Below are 18,583 nucleotides of genomic sequence, written 5' to 3'. Positions count from 1 at the left end.
GATTAGCTCTCCTTCTCAGAACTAAAGGGCTGACAGTTTGGGACCTTAGTTTCAGGTAGATTTAACAGGCTGATAGCTCACTTCACCAGCCAGCTGGAGGTGGGCTGAGTGCTGAGGGGAGGGAGGAGAGGGAAGACGGCTTGGGTGAAGTATGTGGCCGGGAAAGCGCTCAGTTGTAACTCCCCTCTCGGCCTGGCCTACTGTGGACTCTCATTGGATGCTGCCACTCCCATCATCCCATTACCAGGCATTCCATCAATGCACACGCCCACTGACTCTGATGCTTAATAAAACTGCTGCTGCCTTTTTGACTGTATTTAATGTGCAACTTGAAATTAAACTTTTTAACAGAACTGTCAACAAGCAGCTGATTTTGTCAACTGAGCAACAGATGAGTCCAGAGTGGTGGGTATTCAGCCCACAGGACAGTGTGCAATGGGTTTACGAGTGACCTTTAGTGCCCTGGAATAAGCAAAGGTGAGGGAGGGGGTCAAGGGGAATGTTCTCATGAAAGCAGTTAACTGGTGCTAGTCTGTCGCCCCTCTGCCCACTCTGAATACTTCGAGCAGCCATCCTTAGTGGCAAGCTGAGCCAAGATGAAACAAGGCATCTAAATGGGTAGACGAAAGCATACAGCTCAATTCGTTTGGGAATTCTTTATTTGTGTAAACCGAAGGGTCACCAATAATTAGCACAATTCAATAAAACAGAAGCAGCAGCAGTTTAAACAAAGTAAAATACACATAAGATTATTTGTCTGGTTATGAGCTTCAAAAAAGGACCCAAACAGGAGTATTGGTTGTGGTTAAAAACTCCCTTGTGACAACGCAAAGCCGCAGGTTAGAGATGTTACACAAGGGCCAAGGAGGACATGAGTTGCCTTTGGTGTTAGACCAAAGGGTTCATGAAAATAGTGACTCAGTTTCCGAAGATTAAAGACAAATCATGCTAAAGGTGAGGATTGGAGGAAGGATGGGGAGGTGCCTGAAGGTCAAAAGCTGAGCCAAGCCCTAAGGGTGGCACGATTCTGTGAGTCAATTCAGGCTGTTTGCAGCTCCTCTTTCCCTGGTGGTGCTGAGGCAGAGGGCGGTGATTTGGTGCTTTGGGGAAGGAGAAGCCAGTGAAATGTAAAATTAATAGCCAGTACTCCAGGTTCCTCAATTGCAGTCAAAATTTATATGGTGAGGCCTGTTAGCCCTATCAGCGGGAGTGTGGTCCACTTTGGACAGCGACAGGCAGGCTGCGGAAGAGGGACTGCTCCCAGGTCCGAGTCAGGGTCCCCCAAGGGACCAAGGGACAGGAGATCGAGGGCTGTGTTATGCACCATGCTTGATATACGTCCAGTGAAAAGGAAGGACCACCCCTTCACTTCATTAAAAGCTCTTACCAAGAACAGTAAACCTCAAGATAACAAAAATAACTGAACACACAATCCACTTGTGTCTTTGTACCCGATATATTACCTGTATGCTATGAACAAAAATTACATCTCTCATTATATATTTCTCCAATCCGAAGTCTTTATTCATACTCAGTAATTCATGTAAAGTACAAATTAGTCTTTGCTTTCCATATCACTAAGAAATATACCATATTCACTGTTTTTGATGTAAACTTTCCCAGGAAATTTCTCTTGTGCCCATTTAGTTTTATAAGAATATCGTCTCATGCTATTATGCCAACATTCTACTTTATCTCTATTATATTTTTTCGTAAACCAAGAATATCAGTCTTTTTCTTTAAAAAGTTAGATGTTTTCTCTTAGTATTTCTGTCTCATGATATTTACAGTGAAAGGAAAACTATTTTAACTGAAGCATAATATGGTTAACAACAGCAAATGATAACAGTTCACTTGAGAGTTTACAAAAAAAAAATATATACCAGATAGACGTTAAATAAATAAAACAAGCACTTGGAAGAAGTCCTTTGAAAGCAGGTCTAGGGACATTACCTGCATCCTCTGCACAGATTTTAAGAAAAAGGCCAGGTCTAAAAATGTACTTGTCAAGAAACGAGCAACAAATGCATAAATGAATACATAACGGGAAGTACTCTAACACAGGCTGATGTGGCGTCCACTAGGAGTGACTGGTGCAGATACTGTCTGTAGAAGTCTTAATCTAAATCTTTTACTCGGCGACAGATTTCTTCTGTGAAGTCCGAGCATTTTGAATTGCCTCCCAAATCTTTGGTTAAGCTCTGAAAAAAGGAAAAAGCAAAGACAGAAAATGTACCCACATGTTAAACTGAAGCAAAAAACGTTTTTATTTAAAGTCCTCAGTGAGACACCGGCTGAGTGAGTTACCTGGCTACTCTTTCATTGAGTTCCTCATTTCAAAGTAAGACAGGCTCTACCACCATCCACCTACCCCAGGCGGACTTGGAAAAGCTAACTGGATAGTGTACGCAGAAACACGGCGAGAACAAGAACAAGTCTCCTGGGACTTCCCTGGTGGTCCAGTGGTGAAGAATCTGCCTTCCAGTGCAGGGGACATGGGCTCAATCTCTGCTCAGGGAACTAAGATTCCAGGGGCTGCAGAGCAACTAAGCCCGCGGACCACAACAAGAGAACCCCACTAGCATGCCTCAACAAAGACCCAGCACAGACAAAGTTAAAAAACAAAACAAGATGCTCTCACCCCAAAGGGAAGGAGGGATGCCCTCCAAAAATCTTCCCTTGATCTGCACAATAGAGTCTAAGGAAGCATTTGATCATGGACATTTCATTGACCGGAAATCTAAACAAGAGGTTGGATAAATCTCTTGGGGAATTTGTTTTTTAAAAAACACATTTTGACCTATTTTGGGAGGCTAAGAAACCAACACTAGGGAAGTATTTAAATTACTAACTCTTCAACTCCCCTCTTTAGGAGAGAAATCCTCCCATTTCCCCTGTTTTCTACCAGCTTGTGCTCTTTACTCCCAAATAGAGCTCAATATATTTAATTTTCTCATCTCATCACATCCTATGCAATTTAAAGAGCCTACTATGTAATTTAGGCATCTCTCTGCTGGGTTCTATGAGTAGCTTCTCTAATACAGTATCAGAACAAAAAATATATATAATCACATGCCCTTCAATATGACTATATCAGGCTGTTATAAACAAGCTTGGGTTTCTTATATCTTGGCCACAGAAATTTCAAAGTACAGAATTTTTAAAAAAATAAGCAGCAAACCTTGAAGATAAACCTTGTGCTAAGTGAAGTAAGGCAGTCAGAACAGTGTGATTCAGCTTATGTGAGGTGCCTAGAGCAGTCAGATTTACAGAGACAGAAAGTAGAATGGTGCTTGCCAGAGGGTGAGACAACAGCAGAAAATAGGGAAATCACTGTTTAATGGGGACAGTTTCAGTTCAGGAAAATGAAAAAGTCTGGAGATGGATGGTGGCGAAGGTCACATAACAATGTGAAAATGCTGGGTATTCAATACCCAATAGACTGTGCATCTCAAAAATTATTAAAGTGGTCAATTTTGTATTAGGTGTACTTTATCCTTTTTTAAAATGATAACTTAAAAAAAAAATGAAGAGATCTCAGGCTAAGGATCAACCTTTTGGGCCCAGCCTTGTAAAGCCATGATCTCCTCCATTCTCCCACTTTCAGAATAATCGATCACAACCCTCCCACGGGCCACAACCGCTTATGGTAACAGTGAAGCTTGTTGGGTAAGAGCCAGACTAGGTGTGAACCCCAACCCTGCCAGTTAGGAGCTATGAGACCTCGGACAAACTTCCTCATCTATGTGCTCAGTCGCTTCAGTCCTGTCTGACTCTCTGAGACCCATGGACTATAGCCCACCAGGCTTCTCTGTCCATGGGATTCTCCAGGCAAGAAAACTGGAGTGGGTTGCCATGCCCTCCTCTAGGGGCTCTTCCCAACCCAGGGATCGAACCTGCGTCTCCTGCACTGGCAGGTAGGTTCTTTACCACTAGAGCCACTTAGGACGCCCTCATCTCTAAAATGGGCTTAATTACAGTATCTACGCCACAGAGTAGCAGAAATGTGCTGAGATTTTATATATATATATATATATAGAGAGAGAGAGAGAGAGAGAGAATAAGATCATGTAAGTATTCAAGCATCAGCCATTAATACATCTATAAAACTTCTATATTACTTTTATATCACAGATGCATTTAAAGTGACACAGAGCACCACTGTATTACAGACAAGTCTACACCTGTGCCTACTGCTAGATTTCCAGCTCCTTGAGGTCTGAGACCTTACTTTATTCCTTATTTTATTATATCCTCCATACTTTATAATGTATGCAACAGATGTTTGCTGGAAAGAGGAAAAAGCTACTGAGAAAAATTACTGGACTTAGCCAAGATCCCATGGGTAGCAACAGGATAACCAGGTCTGCCCTGCTCTGACCCCCACATCACTGTCCTTCCCACTGCACACTGGCGCCCCTGCCTTGGTGCTTCTCAACCCTCCCCTGAGGAAACACACGGGTCCTCCCTTCAGAAGATGCAACATGTGCACACCCCGAGTTCACCCAGGGAGCCTACGTTAGGAACGCCTACTTGATGTCCAATCCTTTGGCCCTCTTGAAAAGAACCATCATCTGTCCTTCACATACAAAACCCAAGGAGGAAATGAATTTCACCCAGCCCAAGTGTGGCAAGATCACCGATACCTTTCCATCCTTAATTGTAGCAAAACATGCCGTCTCAATCTTCGCAGCGTGGTCAAAAAGCCCCATGTGGCGCAGCATCATCACAGCGCTGAGCAGGAGGGCCGTGGGGTTGGCCATGTCCTTGCCCGCAATGTCCGGGGCAGTCCCGTGAACCTGCGGGGTTGGGGGTGGGGCACAGTCAGAAGCGGGACAGAAGCAAACAGTTCTCTGGGGAAGCTGGGCTCTTAATCAGCTTTCCCCTCCGATGGAAAACAGCTACAGAACAGCTATCCAGACACAGGTTTTAGAAATAAAGCCTCAGAAAAATGAAGAGCTAAAGTAATTTTTTTTAAGTGTAAAAAGATGAACAAACAATCCTATCCAGTGAACTTCTGGTAAAATATTTTAACTGAGGAAGGAAGCACAATAAACAATAAGGATATAAAGGAAACCAGAGGGAAATGAATGAATCAACTGAGCTTATACAAAAAGCTAAACAAATCTTCACTTTCTTTTGACAACTGGAAAAACTCAAGAGTTAACAGATGTTTATGCAGATAATCCCTCTTGGGTTCTCACGTCACTCTGATTTGAATTCAGCTTCAGGTGTCACCAGGGTCCTTACCGACTCGAAGATTGCAACTCCATTGGCTCCAATGTTGCCGCTTGGTGTCACACCAAGACCTCCAATCAATCCCGCACACAGGTCACTGGGGGCAGAAAAGCATTTCAAAGGACATTTTGAAAAACAAAACAGCTTACCTAGTGGTCAGACTTCTATCTTTACATACCATTCTCCACTAAGAGAACCTTGGGCTCCTTGAAGAAACAGCTGATTTCAGGACTAGTCAGGAACATATAGGATGAGCGTGAAGCACCTTACTGTGCCAGAGAACAAATAAGGGTCAGGGTCAAGAGGGCACAGACACAGCTCAAAGGGACTGACACTGGCCAAGTCTGCGCAATCTGAGCACCAATATCGATGATGATAGTGAGAGACAGAATCCCTGAGTAAAACAGAAGCCGAGAGTCCAAACGGACATAGGTTAAGTCAGTAAACAAATAAGACAGAAAGAAAAGCTTATCCTTTCAGTAGAATGCCAACTAATAGATGTAAAAGGAATGATGGATTTACAAAAGCACCATTTGGCCACCAGCATGCGTATGTGTGCAGAGACAGAGAAATGAGGAGGAGGCAGGAGGGAGTAATGAAGTAAGTCTGATAAAAATGTTAACATTTGGTGAATGTGGTGCTGAGGACACAGGATTTCTTTGTACTGTTCTCGCAACTTTCCTGTAAGTCTGAAATTATGCCAAAAGTTACCCCCCAAAAAACCGTGTAAAAATGAACACCTACCTTCCTAGCTATACATGATACAACACTGAAATCAACCAACCAACCAACAAAATATCTGTAAAGTGGGAAGAGGGAACTAATGGTCAGGGAACTACAGTCCAGAGCTAATTTGGCAAATGAACAAAGGAATAACCTACCCAACATGTAACCATTATCACCACCTGAACTATCAGAATTCAACTCATATCTTCTAACAAATGCTATTTTATAACCCTTGATTAAAATTCTTAAGCCACAATTTATTTTAGAACATTTATAAATAAACTGTAGGCTAAAAGGGTGCAGCCAGACTTACCTAAGGATGTCTCCATACAAATTTGGCATAACAAGAACATCAAACTGGGACGGGTCTTGGACCATCTACAAAAAATGCATTTGTGCATTCAGCAATCAAAAACTGCACCACATGAACACACTATACACCACAAAACATAGCAGGTAGGTGTGAATATATACTTACATTCAAACATACTGTATCAAGGTACATCTCATTAAATTTAATATCTTTACAGTTTTCTGCAACTTCCCTGCATTTTTGCAGAAAAAGCCCATCTGACATTCGCCTGTATTTAATCAAATAAAAATTGTTGAAAGCAAAGACTTGCAGAGAGAAAAAGATCAAATCAGAGAAGTAAAGTTCAAGAAATTCAAGTTCCAGAAGCCAAGATGTCTGATTTCAATTACAGTAAAAAAATTTTGGGGGGCAATCAGTAAAATGCAAAGTTAAATGTTTTGGGATACTTCTGGAAGCACAGAAGGGTAAAAAATGTAAAGGAGTTTGATCATAATGAAGAAGACTATATTATCTAGCAAGAATTAAGAAATATCTATTAATAAGGAAATGTTAAAATTGCCTTACAAAGGTTAACTTACTCAATTATTTAAATAGTTTTACTATTTTACATGCTCAACACTTCTTAGGTTAGGAAACCTGCTTCTTAACACACTGAGTTAGCCTTTACTGCACTAGGGACGAGGAGAGTTCAAACTGCTAGAATTCTAGATACATCGGATCAGATTAGCACTATGAGCACTATTTTAAGCTCCTGAACAGGTGGCCATTTCAGAAACATTCCTGCTGTTCCCCTCCTAACACAGGAACGACTGCCCTTTAATAGACATGACTTAGCTAACTGGCCACCTCAACTGGGGACCTGGTCTCTCTGGCTTCCTTCTCTTCCCCTGCCTTAAACTGCCAGGACCTGAATTCCTGCTCCTTCCAAACTTGTTCATCACCCACCCGAGGAAACACATTAAATAGGAGACTGTGATACAAGAGCAATGCCCGACCCTCTGACTGGCTGCAAGGCCATCTTCCAGAACTATCAGGAAGCAGTGAGCAAGCTGCAGAGAGGAAAAGCAAGCCCTGCCACTGCTTGGCACCCACACAGCTGGAGGGAGCACCGCCCACGGGGACTCACATGATGTTGGCTTTGTGCACGGCCGTGACGTTGCTCCGGTGGTTGTTCCGTGCGTATTCAAAGGCAAACTCCGCGATGCGCTTGCTCGCCGCCTCGGTGATGAGCTTGATACTCTGCACAACGCCATCCACGATCTGAAAGAGAGGAAGTCCTGTCTTGTTGGAAGGGCGTGGCTCCAGACCGCCGGTGTGTGCAGACAACACCATCTGTGCCGGGCCTGCATGGCGCCCGCTGCCAAGGCGAGCATCATGCATATGGCATGTCGGCAGGGTGTCATGTTCACCCCAGCCCGGTGAACCACATATTATAAACCCCACTGCACAGATGAGGAAAACCGAGGTACAGAGATGGTCACCCATGGAGCTGAGGACTCAAACTTCAAACAGAGGACAAGTTCCCAAGCCTGTGCCCTCAAGCACCATGCTCCCTCCCCGAGGCATCCGTTTGAGGCGACAAGACAAATACCCACAACTCCTCACTGAGTGAAAGGGAACTGTCTTTGGGAAATGTTTTCACCTGGGAATTTGAACAACAGTCCCAAGTACATAGAAAGCAACCTAACTAAAAATGAAAAAGGATCCAAATGAACATACCACATGCTCGATTCCACTGTATTCTCCTTCTGTGTTCTCCCGAATGGTGACAATATTTACGTCATGGTAAGGGGTTTTATAGCCTTCGATTGAGACACATGGTCGGACATTTGCATAAAGGTCAAATGTTTTACGCAGCAATAAATTCATAGATGGGTGACCAGCAGCTATTGGTGTTTTTAAAGGGCCTATAATAAAGAAGAATATGCAGATGACAACAAAATACATTCTGGTCTTTTCTTTTTCTTTATAAACACAAGCTCTTAATGTTGACACTTGTCCCTCAGCATTGAGTTGGGGAAAGGACCTAGCAGATACCAAAATCCATGGATGCTCAAGTCCCTTATAAAATGACACAGTATTTGCATATAGCCTACATACATCCTCCTTTAAATCATCTCTAGACTACTTATAGTGCCTAACACAATGTAAACAACTATGTTAATAGTTGCCAGTGGAAATATTCAAGTTTTGCTTTTTGGAACTTTTTGGAATTCTTAATATTTTCAATACATGGTCGGTTCATGTTATCCATGAATGTACAATGCATGGATATGGAGGGCCAACTGTATTTGAAATTCTAATTTTCATTTTTTCCACTATTCCATCAGAGCTATATTTAGGATCCTTTCTCTGGACATGAAGTAGCTGTGCGACATGTCTAACATGCATGCTTCATGAAACGAGGGACACTTTTGCCAGCATCATTTGAAAGGACAGACAGGGGCTCTGTTTCTAAGTCTGATGCCCTCTTCATAAATGAGCCCACGCACAGCTGGTCACTCTCAGGCAGCACTGAGCACGTGCTACACACCCTGTAAAAATGTGTTCTGCTCTAACTTGACCCTCTGCTTCAGATTCAGATATGGAAGAAGTTTCCTCAGTGAAGCTTTCTGCAATATCAACTGCATTGCACACCGACTGACTAAGGACCAAGCACTGTATCAGGTCCCTGACATTAGCTAATCCTATGACACCACCTCCCTAGTGCTTAATTCCAAGGTGTCACACGCCAGTACTTTGAATCATGGCCTGGAGCGTGTATAAGCTAAAATTAATAAAAACGTAAAAATCATGCGAAAGATAAGCCCAGGTAAAGATAAATATAACATCTGTCACAGAAATCAATAATAACGATCGTACCACATCAGCACTACCTTTCAAGCCCATCTTGTTCTTATCCATGGACTCTTTGGCTTCTGGAGGGATCATCCACTTGCCTCCCGGCCCTTGAATGGCGGTGACGTTTCGCTCTTCCCACTGAATAGGAGCCTAGATGCCACACCACAGAGCACAGTGAACTGGAAAGAACTATATGTGACTCACATTCACACTGCAGCTATAAACAAATTTCTTCAACTTTGGATGCAACTGGTGAAAACACATAGAGTCAAGGTCCAGAAAGTTCCTGGCATGCAAGAAGAGAGGTCATTCTCCAGCATGCCCAGAGGGATTCTCCACATCACCCTTGTCCAGTCATCACTCCTAGCTGCCACCTGCCCAATGCTTGTTTTCACAATGACTCTTAGCGTGGCTATAATAGAATATCGTGCGGAGCAGAGAAACAGGATTCATAGAAGTATCACATAGTACTGATGCGCGGATGAACTTGGAAAACATTATGCTAAGTGCAAAGAGCCAATCATAAAAGTCATGTAATTTTAACACTCTATTTATATGAAGTGTCCAGAATGGGCAAATCTACAGAGAGAGATGGCAACCCACTCTAGTATTCTTGCCTGGAGAATCCCATGGATTGAGGAGCCTGGTGGGCTGCAGTCCACGGCGTCACAAAGAGTCGGACACGACTGAGTGACTTTACTTACTTACTTACAGAGAGAGAAAGTAGATCAGTGGTTGCCTAGGGCTGGTGATGGGAGGGGGTAGGGTGGGAGAGATAAGGGTCATGGGGAATGGCTGCTGATGAGTATGGGGTTTCTTTTTGAGTGATGAAAATGTTCTAACATTAGATTGTGGTAATAATTACACAACTCCATGAATGAAATGAACTGGATACTTTACATGATGAACTGAACAGTATATGAATTAAATCTCAATAAAGCTGTTAAGAAAAAAAAAAAGAAATATTATATAACCTATAAAGGCAAGAATTTTAAGGTATAAACCAGTGCTATCCTTTCTTTTCAACCACACTTTGCATTGTGTACACACATATCTGACAACCAACGGGGAATGCACTAGGAACAGGAACCAGAGCAAGACTTGGTCCTGGCTCATAAGGAGCTCAAAGCTGAGAGTGAACATCGTTCACCTCCCTCAGGGAACACTTTTACATAAGCATCATTTCCTCTGTAGGAGTTTTAATTAGAAATGCATATAGAAAAACAATGTATATTTAGCATAAATAAATTGAATTCCTTGACTTTTATCTGTTGGTATCAAAATTAACCACTTATTTAATTTTATACATTATTTCACCTAGCAGCTATAAATAGCAATAATAAAGCATCAGGTCAAACAAAATCCAACTTTCCTAAATTCCCACTTTTAAATATCTACCTGCATTGAAGGATAGACTATTTGACAATAATACCTCATATTTGGGTATTACCACACCCAAAAAAAAATCTTTCAAAATCTCCTATATATCAATAGTGTTTTGAAATATCTATTCTGTTTTCTTTTTTTTTTTTGGCAGGAAGGTAGAAGAAGGTAGCATGAGGGAGACAGGTGCCTTGGCAGGACTTAAAGACCTTAAACCAAGGCAGAGTTCAAAAATCCATAAAAATTACAGTACTACTTGGATTCCTTTATGCATAAATGATGCCAACGCAGTAGCTTAAACCATTCACAATGATGGCAGCAACAACACTCTTCAAGTCAGAATCTGTGAAGTTTTAATGAGAGACCTCACCAACTTCATACAGACGTGAACAATTCATCCTAAGAGTTCATAGACTCCAAAGGGCTAAGAAAACTTTTGTACAATTTATTATCAAAAGTATGTAAACCCACTTACTTTGGCAGCATCAAAAATCTTCATAACTGCAGCAGAAATTTCTGGGCCAATTCCATCTCCTGGAATTAAAGTTACTGTCTTAACCTGAATATAAGAAATCATCAGAGGAGACAGTCAGAACTGATTTTTGAAGGTTTAAAAAAAGAACATCGTTCAAAAAGAAATCCAGTTTAGGGGTTCTTAACTCATAAGAAATCCCTTTAAAAAAAACAGACCTACTTCCCAACGGCTCATCAAAGTGGAGGCAAGAATCAAGAGATGCCACAACTCTACTTCCTAGCTGAGTCCAGAGGTTTCAAAAAGAACTTAAGCAATGCTCTCCAGAGAAAACAAAAATAAACTACCAAGTAAACTTCCCACCTGAAATTTCTTTTCAGACAAACTACAAAGAGACCACTTGAACGAAGTCCGTAAAACCAAGGAGAGCAAAACATTTCAACAGTGTTCTCTCACTAAAATTTAGAGGGTTTCCTATGAAGGCAGGCATATCCCTCTCCAACAGGAGCCTAGAAATTTCCATTTCTCATGTAACTCATTCAGTCTTACAAAACACTCTCAGACACCTCCAGAGTAGCACTGTGGTCTATTTTAACACACAGAAAATCAGACTTCACATCAAGAGAGGGTCTGTTTTCCTGAGTTCCTTTATAAAACTGGCCCCTAATGACAGCAGTAATCCAAATAAGCCCAGTGAAGTTTATTTGGAACCATTAAGAATATGGTATGTGATCATGCCTGCAATGTCTGAATCACACATCAAATGACAAAGTGTATCTATAATGTAACATCAACAATGTAGTGCAAAGGCTTTCAAACACAGGCGGAAAAAGTATGTAAAGGGAAATGATGAGAGGATATAAGTGAGGACTTCCATGTGGAAACTAAATATGTCATTATTTGTGGACTTTCCCCTACCTAGAAGTTTGGCCCAGACAATGGTCCCTGGCCTTTCTCAGTTCTAGTTGCCTATGCTGGTCTGGCTAGGCCAGACAAAATAATCTAGGATGGAAACAATTTTCTCTAAGAATTAAAAAAAATAAAAACTTTGATTTAAAAAAAAAATCACTGATTCGTTTCCCTGGTCTTAGCTTCCAGTGATGCTGCCTAAGGGGCTTCCCAGGTGATTCAGTGGTAAAGAATCTGCCTGCCAGTGCAGGAGACTGGGGTTTGATCCCTAGGTTGGGACTATCCCCTGGAAAAGGAAATGGCAACCCACTCCAGTATTCTAGCCTGGAAAAATCCCATGGACAGAGCAGCCTGGTGGGCCACAGTCCATGGGGTCACAAAGAGTTGGACAGGACTCAGCAAGCACACATGATGTTCCCTAAGCAGGTGGACTAATTATTTCTGAATTTAGCTATACAATGGAAGGATTCTTTTAAAAAATTAGTTTCTCTTCTTATTTCTCTCAAATATAACCACCTTCCCACCAGGATAACATATATTTTAATGGAAAACCTGAAAATTAAGTAATAGCAGAGAGCAATGATCATCTCATTAGCTTTCAGAATGCATTTGAAATGCTAACAAGCCTCTTTCTGCATCTTTTGTAGCAAAAGCAGAGCCAAAAGAACCCCTTTGGCTTCTTCTTCCTGTTCTCCCAACACGTAATACAAAATGTCATCAGGCCACCAGAAAAATCTACTTTACTTCCAGAGTTCAGAAAGTCAATGAAAAAAAAAAAAAAAAAGTACTATGCTCTTATAAGTACCTGATGGGGTAAGATGTTATATGGGAGTATAGGAATTATGAATCCAAATCAGATTCTGTAAAAAGGAGGTAAAATAAAAACATACAGGAAGTCACTGACCCAGTCTTAGAATGCTCTAAAAATGTGGTATCAGTTTTTAAAGCACAGAACTCTAATGCGGGGAATTCTAAAAGCAGCAGATTTAATGAGAAACAGATGATCTGTTAACAGGAGAGTCTATGAAGACTATGTAAGGAACGTATCAATACATATAAGCCTATAGGGCTTATAGATATTTGAGGCATTCTTAACTGGTGATCAATCTACTGTTTTCAGGGAAGCTTACAAAATAAAAATGCGAAGCAGGTTTTGAAGCTTCTCAACAATCTTCTCTCAACTTGTACTAGTTTGGAAAAAAAAACTGTCTTATCCAAATGAGATTGCAAAATAAAGTAACAGGCTCAAGGGTAATTTCTATCTATTTTTAAACAAGCCTCCTTCAAGATATCAATGCGACAGGCTTATATAGCCAGCTATAATACAATCTTTTTTAAAATGTACAAGTGACCTAATAGATTTACACATGTTCATCAGTAACTTAAATATATAAGTATGGCCACTTTTCCCCAATTTTAAATAAATGGAGATTAAATGCCATATAATAAATGTGTTAGAGCACTTTTCTTGAGAAACTTCTAAAAGGGAAAAAATAAAAGACATAATTATACTCACACCACCAGCAAAACCTCTGGTCACCTGTTTTTGGTTGTGGAATGCCCCCAGCAGCCGAGAGACCTAAATTTAATATCAACAAAGAAATGTCATGCACAGAATTAACCACATAGTGTTAAAAGGCAGACATGGCACCGTCTCTGACAGCTGACAATGCTGCAGCTTCACACAGATATATTCAGGAATTTCCGAGGAATATTTTTCTCATGTATTAGCTCAACATAGCAAGCTCTCTTGGATTTGAAAACCAAAATTTTCAGTTTACCTTGCTTTGAGAATTTAAGTACTATAGTATGTACTTTTAAAGTCGATTTTATCAATATAAGTCGTCAAAAGATGTTGAAAATAGAATGAAACTCTACTTTTTTAAAACTCAAACACTGAATTTTCCTCAGATGATCTGGACAGTTTTATGTCCACATTCTTGACCACAGGATCAATTTGGGGGTCACACACACCCTAGGAAAACTACCACTAATTTTAAGAGCCAGCAGGGTCCTTATGAATCCCAGAGCCCAACTCACTCATTATACAGGGGAAACAGTGGGTCCAAAGAGTAAGGATTTGTCAAAGCCACAGAGACCACAAAGAGACCAGAATCTGGGTCTCCTAACTCCTATTCCAGGGCTCCTCCAGTTACACACTCTGCCGATTCTTTTCCCATGAATATCAAGAAATTATACTTTGTAATAAAAATCTAACAAAGTTTATTGAATACCATCTTGACATGCGTCATACAGAATGAAGATTTTAAATTATCTACTTCTGATAATATAGGTAATTTCATTATTATTGTTAATTGCTAGGACAGGGAAAGATACAAAAATAAATAAATAAATGTGATCTACTAACCCCATTTGGAGAAGGAAATGGCAACTCACTCTCGTATTCTTGCCTGGAGAATCCCATGGACAGAGAAGCCTGGCGGGCCACAGTCCATGGTGTTGCAAGAGTCGGACACAACTTAGTGACTAAACCACCACCGACCCCACTACCCAAAGATGTTGCTATTGGTACATCTTTTTTCCACTTAACACTATGACACACCAAAAATATAAATTCTAAAGGGTTATTTTGAACTTTAATAATTCAGTTCTTGAAAACTGGTACAAAGTCCCATTACAACACACAGAATAAATCAAAGAAACTGGCTATATAGACCAAAGGTATTAAAACTAAAATTCATTAAAACTTTTAAAGGTTAACTTTTTTTCATGCTAGATACTTGAGCAAAGATACATTTGCTATATCCTTAGTCTTCCTTTTGGGGGACAGTTCTTAAAAGTCCTGAACCTTTGGCTATAATATCAGCATGTAGTAAAGAGACACCAACAGCCAAGGAGCTGAGAACAGGTTGTATCCTCTAACCCAGCAACTAGTTATCTCTCTGGACTGAAAATAAAATAAAAGATAGGGCATGACCCAAAAGAATATGCTATGCCAAAACCACTGGCCAAAAACTCAATCCTAGAACGTGGTTCATCCACCAGCAAATGGGCTATTGGAAGGAAGGGAGACTACTTTAAGGCTATGTTATAAAATTTGCGTGAGTCCTTCTCCCCACCCTTCAAAAAGAGACAAAAAACATTCACTCAAAACAGGCCCATGTCTTTGTGGCAAAAGACCCAACCAAACTAACTGACTTACAATGTAAATCCACAAGGCAAAGATTTTCATGTTTTGTTCACTGCTTTTCTATCTCCAGTGCCTAGAAAGTGCCTGGTTCTGAGCACACATAGTAGGTGCTCAGAATACTTTTGGAAAAACTGAGGCCAGTCTCAAGTATCGCCCTGTCTGATGAGTTCCCACCCACTCCAGCAAACAGCTTCAATACTTGAAATAGTTTTCTCTTAACAACCAGTCTTTTCCATATTTGTCATCTCTCCTTTGTGACCTTAAAGTAAGGCAGTACTGCACCTAAATCACCCAGAACTTAAAGTAAAAGAAGATTTTTTAAAGCACAGACTGTCTTCTACTTTATATTGTACTTGTATAATATACATATATAGTTATATGTATTATATACATATATTACATCATTTTATTTTTTATAAAACCTGGGGAGATTATATTAGTAGCCCTTTTCAGGTAAGGAGACCAAGACCAGGCTCAAAGAATATGGACTAAACCTGTGACTTCACCCATAGCACCTCATTTCCTTTTTTACTTTCATCCTCCAACTTAAAAACATATAAATACGCTCTTGAAAGTATTACAGGTACTCAATAAAAGCCTACTGATGGGAAACTGCCTCATTATAATTATAGTATTTTAGAGCCAGAAAGGTCTTTAGAAACCCTTTAATTTTCTCTAAATAAAGCTTCTTTAGGGGAGAAAAAAATTATATATATATATACACACACACACATATATATATATATATATAAGCTTATACAGATCTTTTTCAAATAGAACCTGAAATGGAACTCTTAATAGAGAACTTATTTTGACTGAAACTCACAACCAGCTCAGCATCCCAGGACGTCAACTTCCGAGGCACTGCCTACTCCAGTCCCTAAAGGGAGCCTCCAAGGCACCACCTACTCCAGTCCCTAAAGGGAGAAACTGGCCCACAAAGGTCAAATGACTGCCAGAGGTCAAATGACTGCCAAAGGTCACACTGGGAGTCCATGTCAGAGAACCTCATCGCCTGATTCCACAACCCAACACTTTGTGAACACCTAAGCATAGTTTTTTTCTTAGAGACTACACTAAAGGAAAAACAAATTTACTAGCACTTTACTAGCTGTTTTAGTCTCTCATTCTGAACTCTTATGTATCGATCAAAGATAATTAGGTGTTAGGTGTAAGCTCAGTGATTAAAGGATTGACTTCTGTTTAGACGATGACACAGAAGTTGCTTTACCTTCAGGAGTGAATGTGAAATAAGTTACCATTACACACAAGTCCAGGTCTGAAGAGAGTAACAAAGCAGAACCCAGTTACTAAATAAAATGCAGCTACTGATGCCCAACTCTCTGCTTGAAGGCTGTAAGATAAGTATGTTGATCAGTAGGAGAGCTTCAGACTTCTGTGTTGCTTCTGAATGTATTAGGTGCTCTCACATTATTTTATTCAATCCTCAACATCTCTGTGAAGCAAGGATAGATATTTTACAGATGGCTTATTAAGACTCACAAATGTTAAGTAATTTACTCAGGGTCACATGATCAGTCAGTGGCATTGCCAAGATTTAAACCTAAGTCTCCTAAATTCCTGTGTAGAGCACTTTTCACTAAATTAAACGTATGCAAACCTCACTTTATACTCAAAGCAAGGGAGAAATACAGTATCAAATTTTCTAGAGAAAAATTAAATTGCTTATGGTAGGTTTTTAGGGGATCATTGTCTAAGAGCAACGGGAGACCTGAGGGCCCATTTCTCCCTCTGCCTATGGAGAAGGCGATGGCACCCCACTCCAGTACTCTTGCCTGGAAAATCCCATGGACAGAGGAGCCTTGTAGCCTGTGGTCCATGGGGTCGCGAAGAGTATGACACAACTGAGCGACTTCACTTTCACTTTTCACTTTCATGCATTGGAGAAGGAAATGACAACCCACTCCAGTGTTCTTGCCTGGAGAATCCCAGGGGCGGGGGAGCCTGGTGGGCTGCCGTCTATGGGGTCACACAGAGTCGGACACGACTTAAGTGACTTAGCAGCAGCAGCATGATTTGTTGTCTGACCTTGACCACAGACAGAGCAGGCAAAATGGGACTTGGAACTGGTAATCCTGAGACACCTGAGTTCCTCTTCCAGTTCTGACAGGTATTTCCTGTGTGACCTTGAGCAATTACGTTTTCAGGCAAAGTTAGTTCCACTGAGGAACCAAGGAACTGCAGAAGGTCTGCAACCCTTTCCAGCTCTGGCAGGCATCCCAGCTGTCAAGGTGAGATCACAGGACTCTCACCAACACAAGGTAAAGGAAAGGCGTTGCTGGTCTCCGTCTCCCAGTCTCTGGGTGCTCAGGTTCCAAGGTGCAACGTGTCCCGTGTGCTTTGAAGGGGAAATAGCTACAACAGCAGACTGGGAAGCGCTCCAAGGGAGAAAAAAATCTGGCAGGAAAATGACCCCGGGATTCCCTCACCTGAGAAAACCTCTCAAGCCCAACGCACGTGCCGGTGGCTAGGGAGGTTACCCGGCCGGGGCCGGAGTAGAGACCGGGGGAAGGCCCAGGTCGTGCTGAGGCGGACTCTGTGCGCGATCAGCAGGCTGCAGGGCCGCAGCTTCGGAAATAGCCGGGATGGCGAAGCCGGGCCGGCGGCTCCGGTGACCTTCCCGGGCTCCGCGCGAGGCCTGGGCTCCGGCCGGGACAGATGCCGGCGGTGGCACCGGGGTCTCCTCGGGAACAGGACCGGCGCTCCCCGCCTTGACCTTGATGCTGTCCCCGCCCCAGGCGCGACCTTCCGGGAGCGGGGCTGCCTACACACCGCCTGCGGGCCACCGAGCCAGGCGCACGGGCGGCCAGGACCGGCTCCCTGACTGTTCCCAGCCAGTCGCGCGCAGCCGCCTTCCCATCGGGGCCCGCGCGCCAGCCCCCGCCCAGCACCCAGCACGCCCGCCAGCCACATGCGGGCCTGCCCGGCGCTCACCTTGGAGATCCACGCGGGCCCTGCCATCGCGTCCACTCCTCTCACCCCGGCGACAGCGGCGGCACTAGTGCGCAGCCGCCCAGCCAGCGTCTGGAGCCCGCCCCTTTTTGGCCCCGCCCCCTGGAAGCCCGCCCCGCAAGTTCGCGTAGGGGATTTTCCGAGCACCCTCCTGGTCCCGGCCCTGGACACCCGGCTCCTCTGGCCAATCGCCGGGCTCGTCTCGCAGCGGCGGGCAGAGCAGCGACCCGGAAGCTGCTGGCAGGGATCTCTGGTCAGAGTCCTTCCTCTCCCGCTTCATTCATAGATTTCAGGGTTTAGGTGGGCTGTTTGTTCCGCGTCTACTGGATGCCAGTCACTCTTATGGATTTGGAGGATATAGCTTCTCTTACCGAGCTTACAACCTCAGGAGGGAGATAGATCATTTACTCGTTTCACAAATGTTTTATTATTTTAACAGCTTTATTGAGGTATAACGTATACGTATAACATATACAATAAAATTAACTCGCTGTAATTTCGCAGTAATTTTCAATAAATGTAAGCACTTGCACAACCATCACCACAATCCAGTTTTCCAACCTGTGAAAATGCTCCT

The 18,583-nt window shown here is 42.3% G+C and overlaps 2 protein-coding genes across 2 annotated transcripts in view; one reads left to right on the top strand and one right to left on the bottom strand.

The window, feature by feature from the left end:
* ACSBG1 (acyl-CoA synthetase bubblegum family member 1) overlaps positions 1-8,962 on the top strand; it is a 46,009-nt gene extending 37,047 nt beyond the window's left edge. The window contains exon 16 of the mRNA XM_052659474.1: positions 8,854-8,962. Coding sequence (XP_052515434.1) covers positions 8,854-8,962 — 109 coding nt within the window. The remainder of the gene's footprint in view (positions 1-8,853) is intronic.
* IDH3A (isocitrate dehydrogenase (NAD(+)) 3 catalytic subunit alpha) lies at positions 681-18,038 on the bottom strand. Its single transcript, XM_052659475.1, has 11 exons — positions 17,989-18,038; positions 13,399-13,461; positions 10,977-11,060; positions 9,154-9,268; positions 7,997-8,184; positions 7,404-7,537; positions 6,443-6,545; positions 6,278-6,342; positions 5,251-5,335; positions 4,647-4,799; positions 681-2,201 (listed from the first exon to the last, which is right to left on the bottom strand). Exons 1-11 carry the CDS (start codon positions 18,013-18,015, stop codon positions 2,118-2,120), a joined length of 1,101 nt encoding a protein of 366 aa, XP_052515435.1. The 5' UTR covers positions 18,016-18,038; the 3' UTR covers positions 681-2,117.
* Between the last annotated feature and the right edge of the window lie 545 nt (positions 18,039-18,583).

The sequence above is a fragment of the Budorcas taxicolor genome, chromosome 21 (genome assembly GCF_023091745.1).
Source record: "Budorcas taxicolor isolate Tak-1 chromosome 21, Takin1.1, whole genome shotgun sequence".
NCBI lineage: Eukaryota > Metazoa > Chordata > Mammalia > Artiodactyla > Bovidae > Budorcas > Budorcas taxicolor.
This window is presented reverse-complemented; position numbering and strand designations above follow the sequence as displayed.

Coding starts and splice junctions, on each gene's coding strand:
- IDH3A (XM_052659475.1), bottom strand. CDS start 18,015: ATGGCAGGGCCCGCGTGGATCTCCAAG. Junction 6,546..7,403: donor GTGCACAAAGCCAACATCAT/GTGAGTCCCCGT, acceptor GATTAAATACAG/GCGAATGTCAGATGGGCTTT. Junction 5,336..6,277: donor TTGTATGGAGACATCCTTAG/GTAAGTCTGGCT, acceptor TTCTGCCCCCAG/TGACCTGTGTGCGGGATTGA.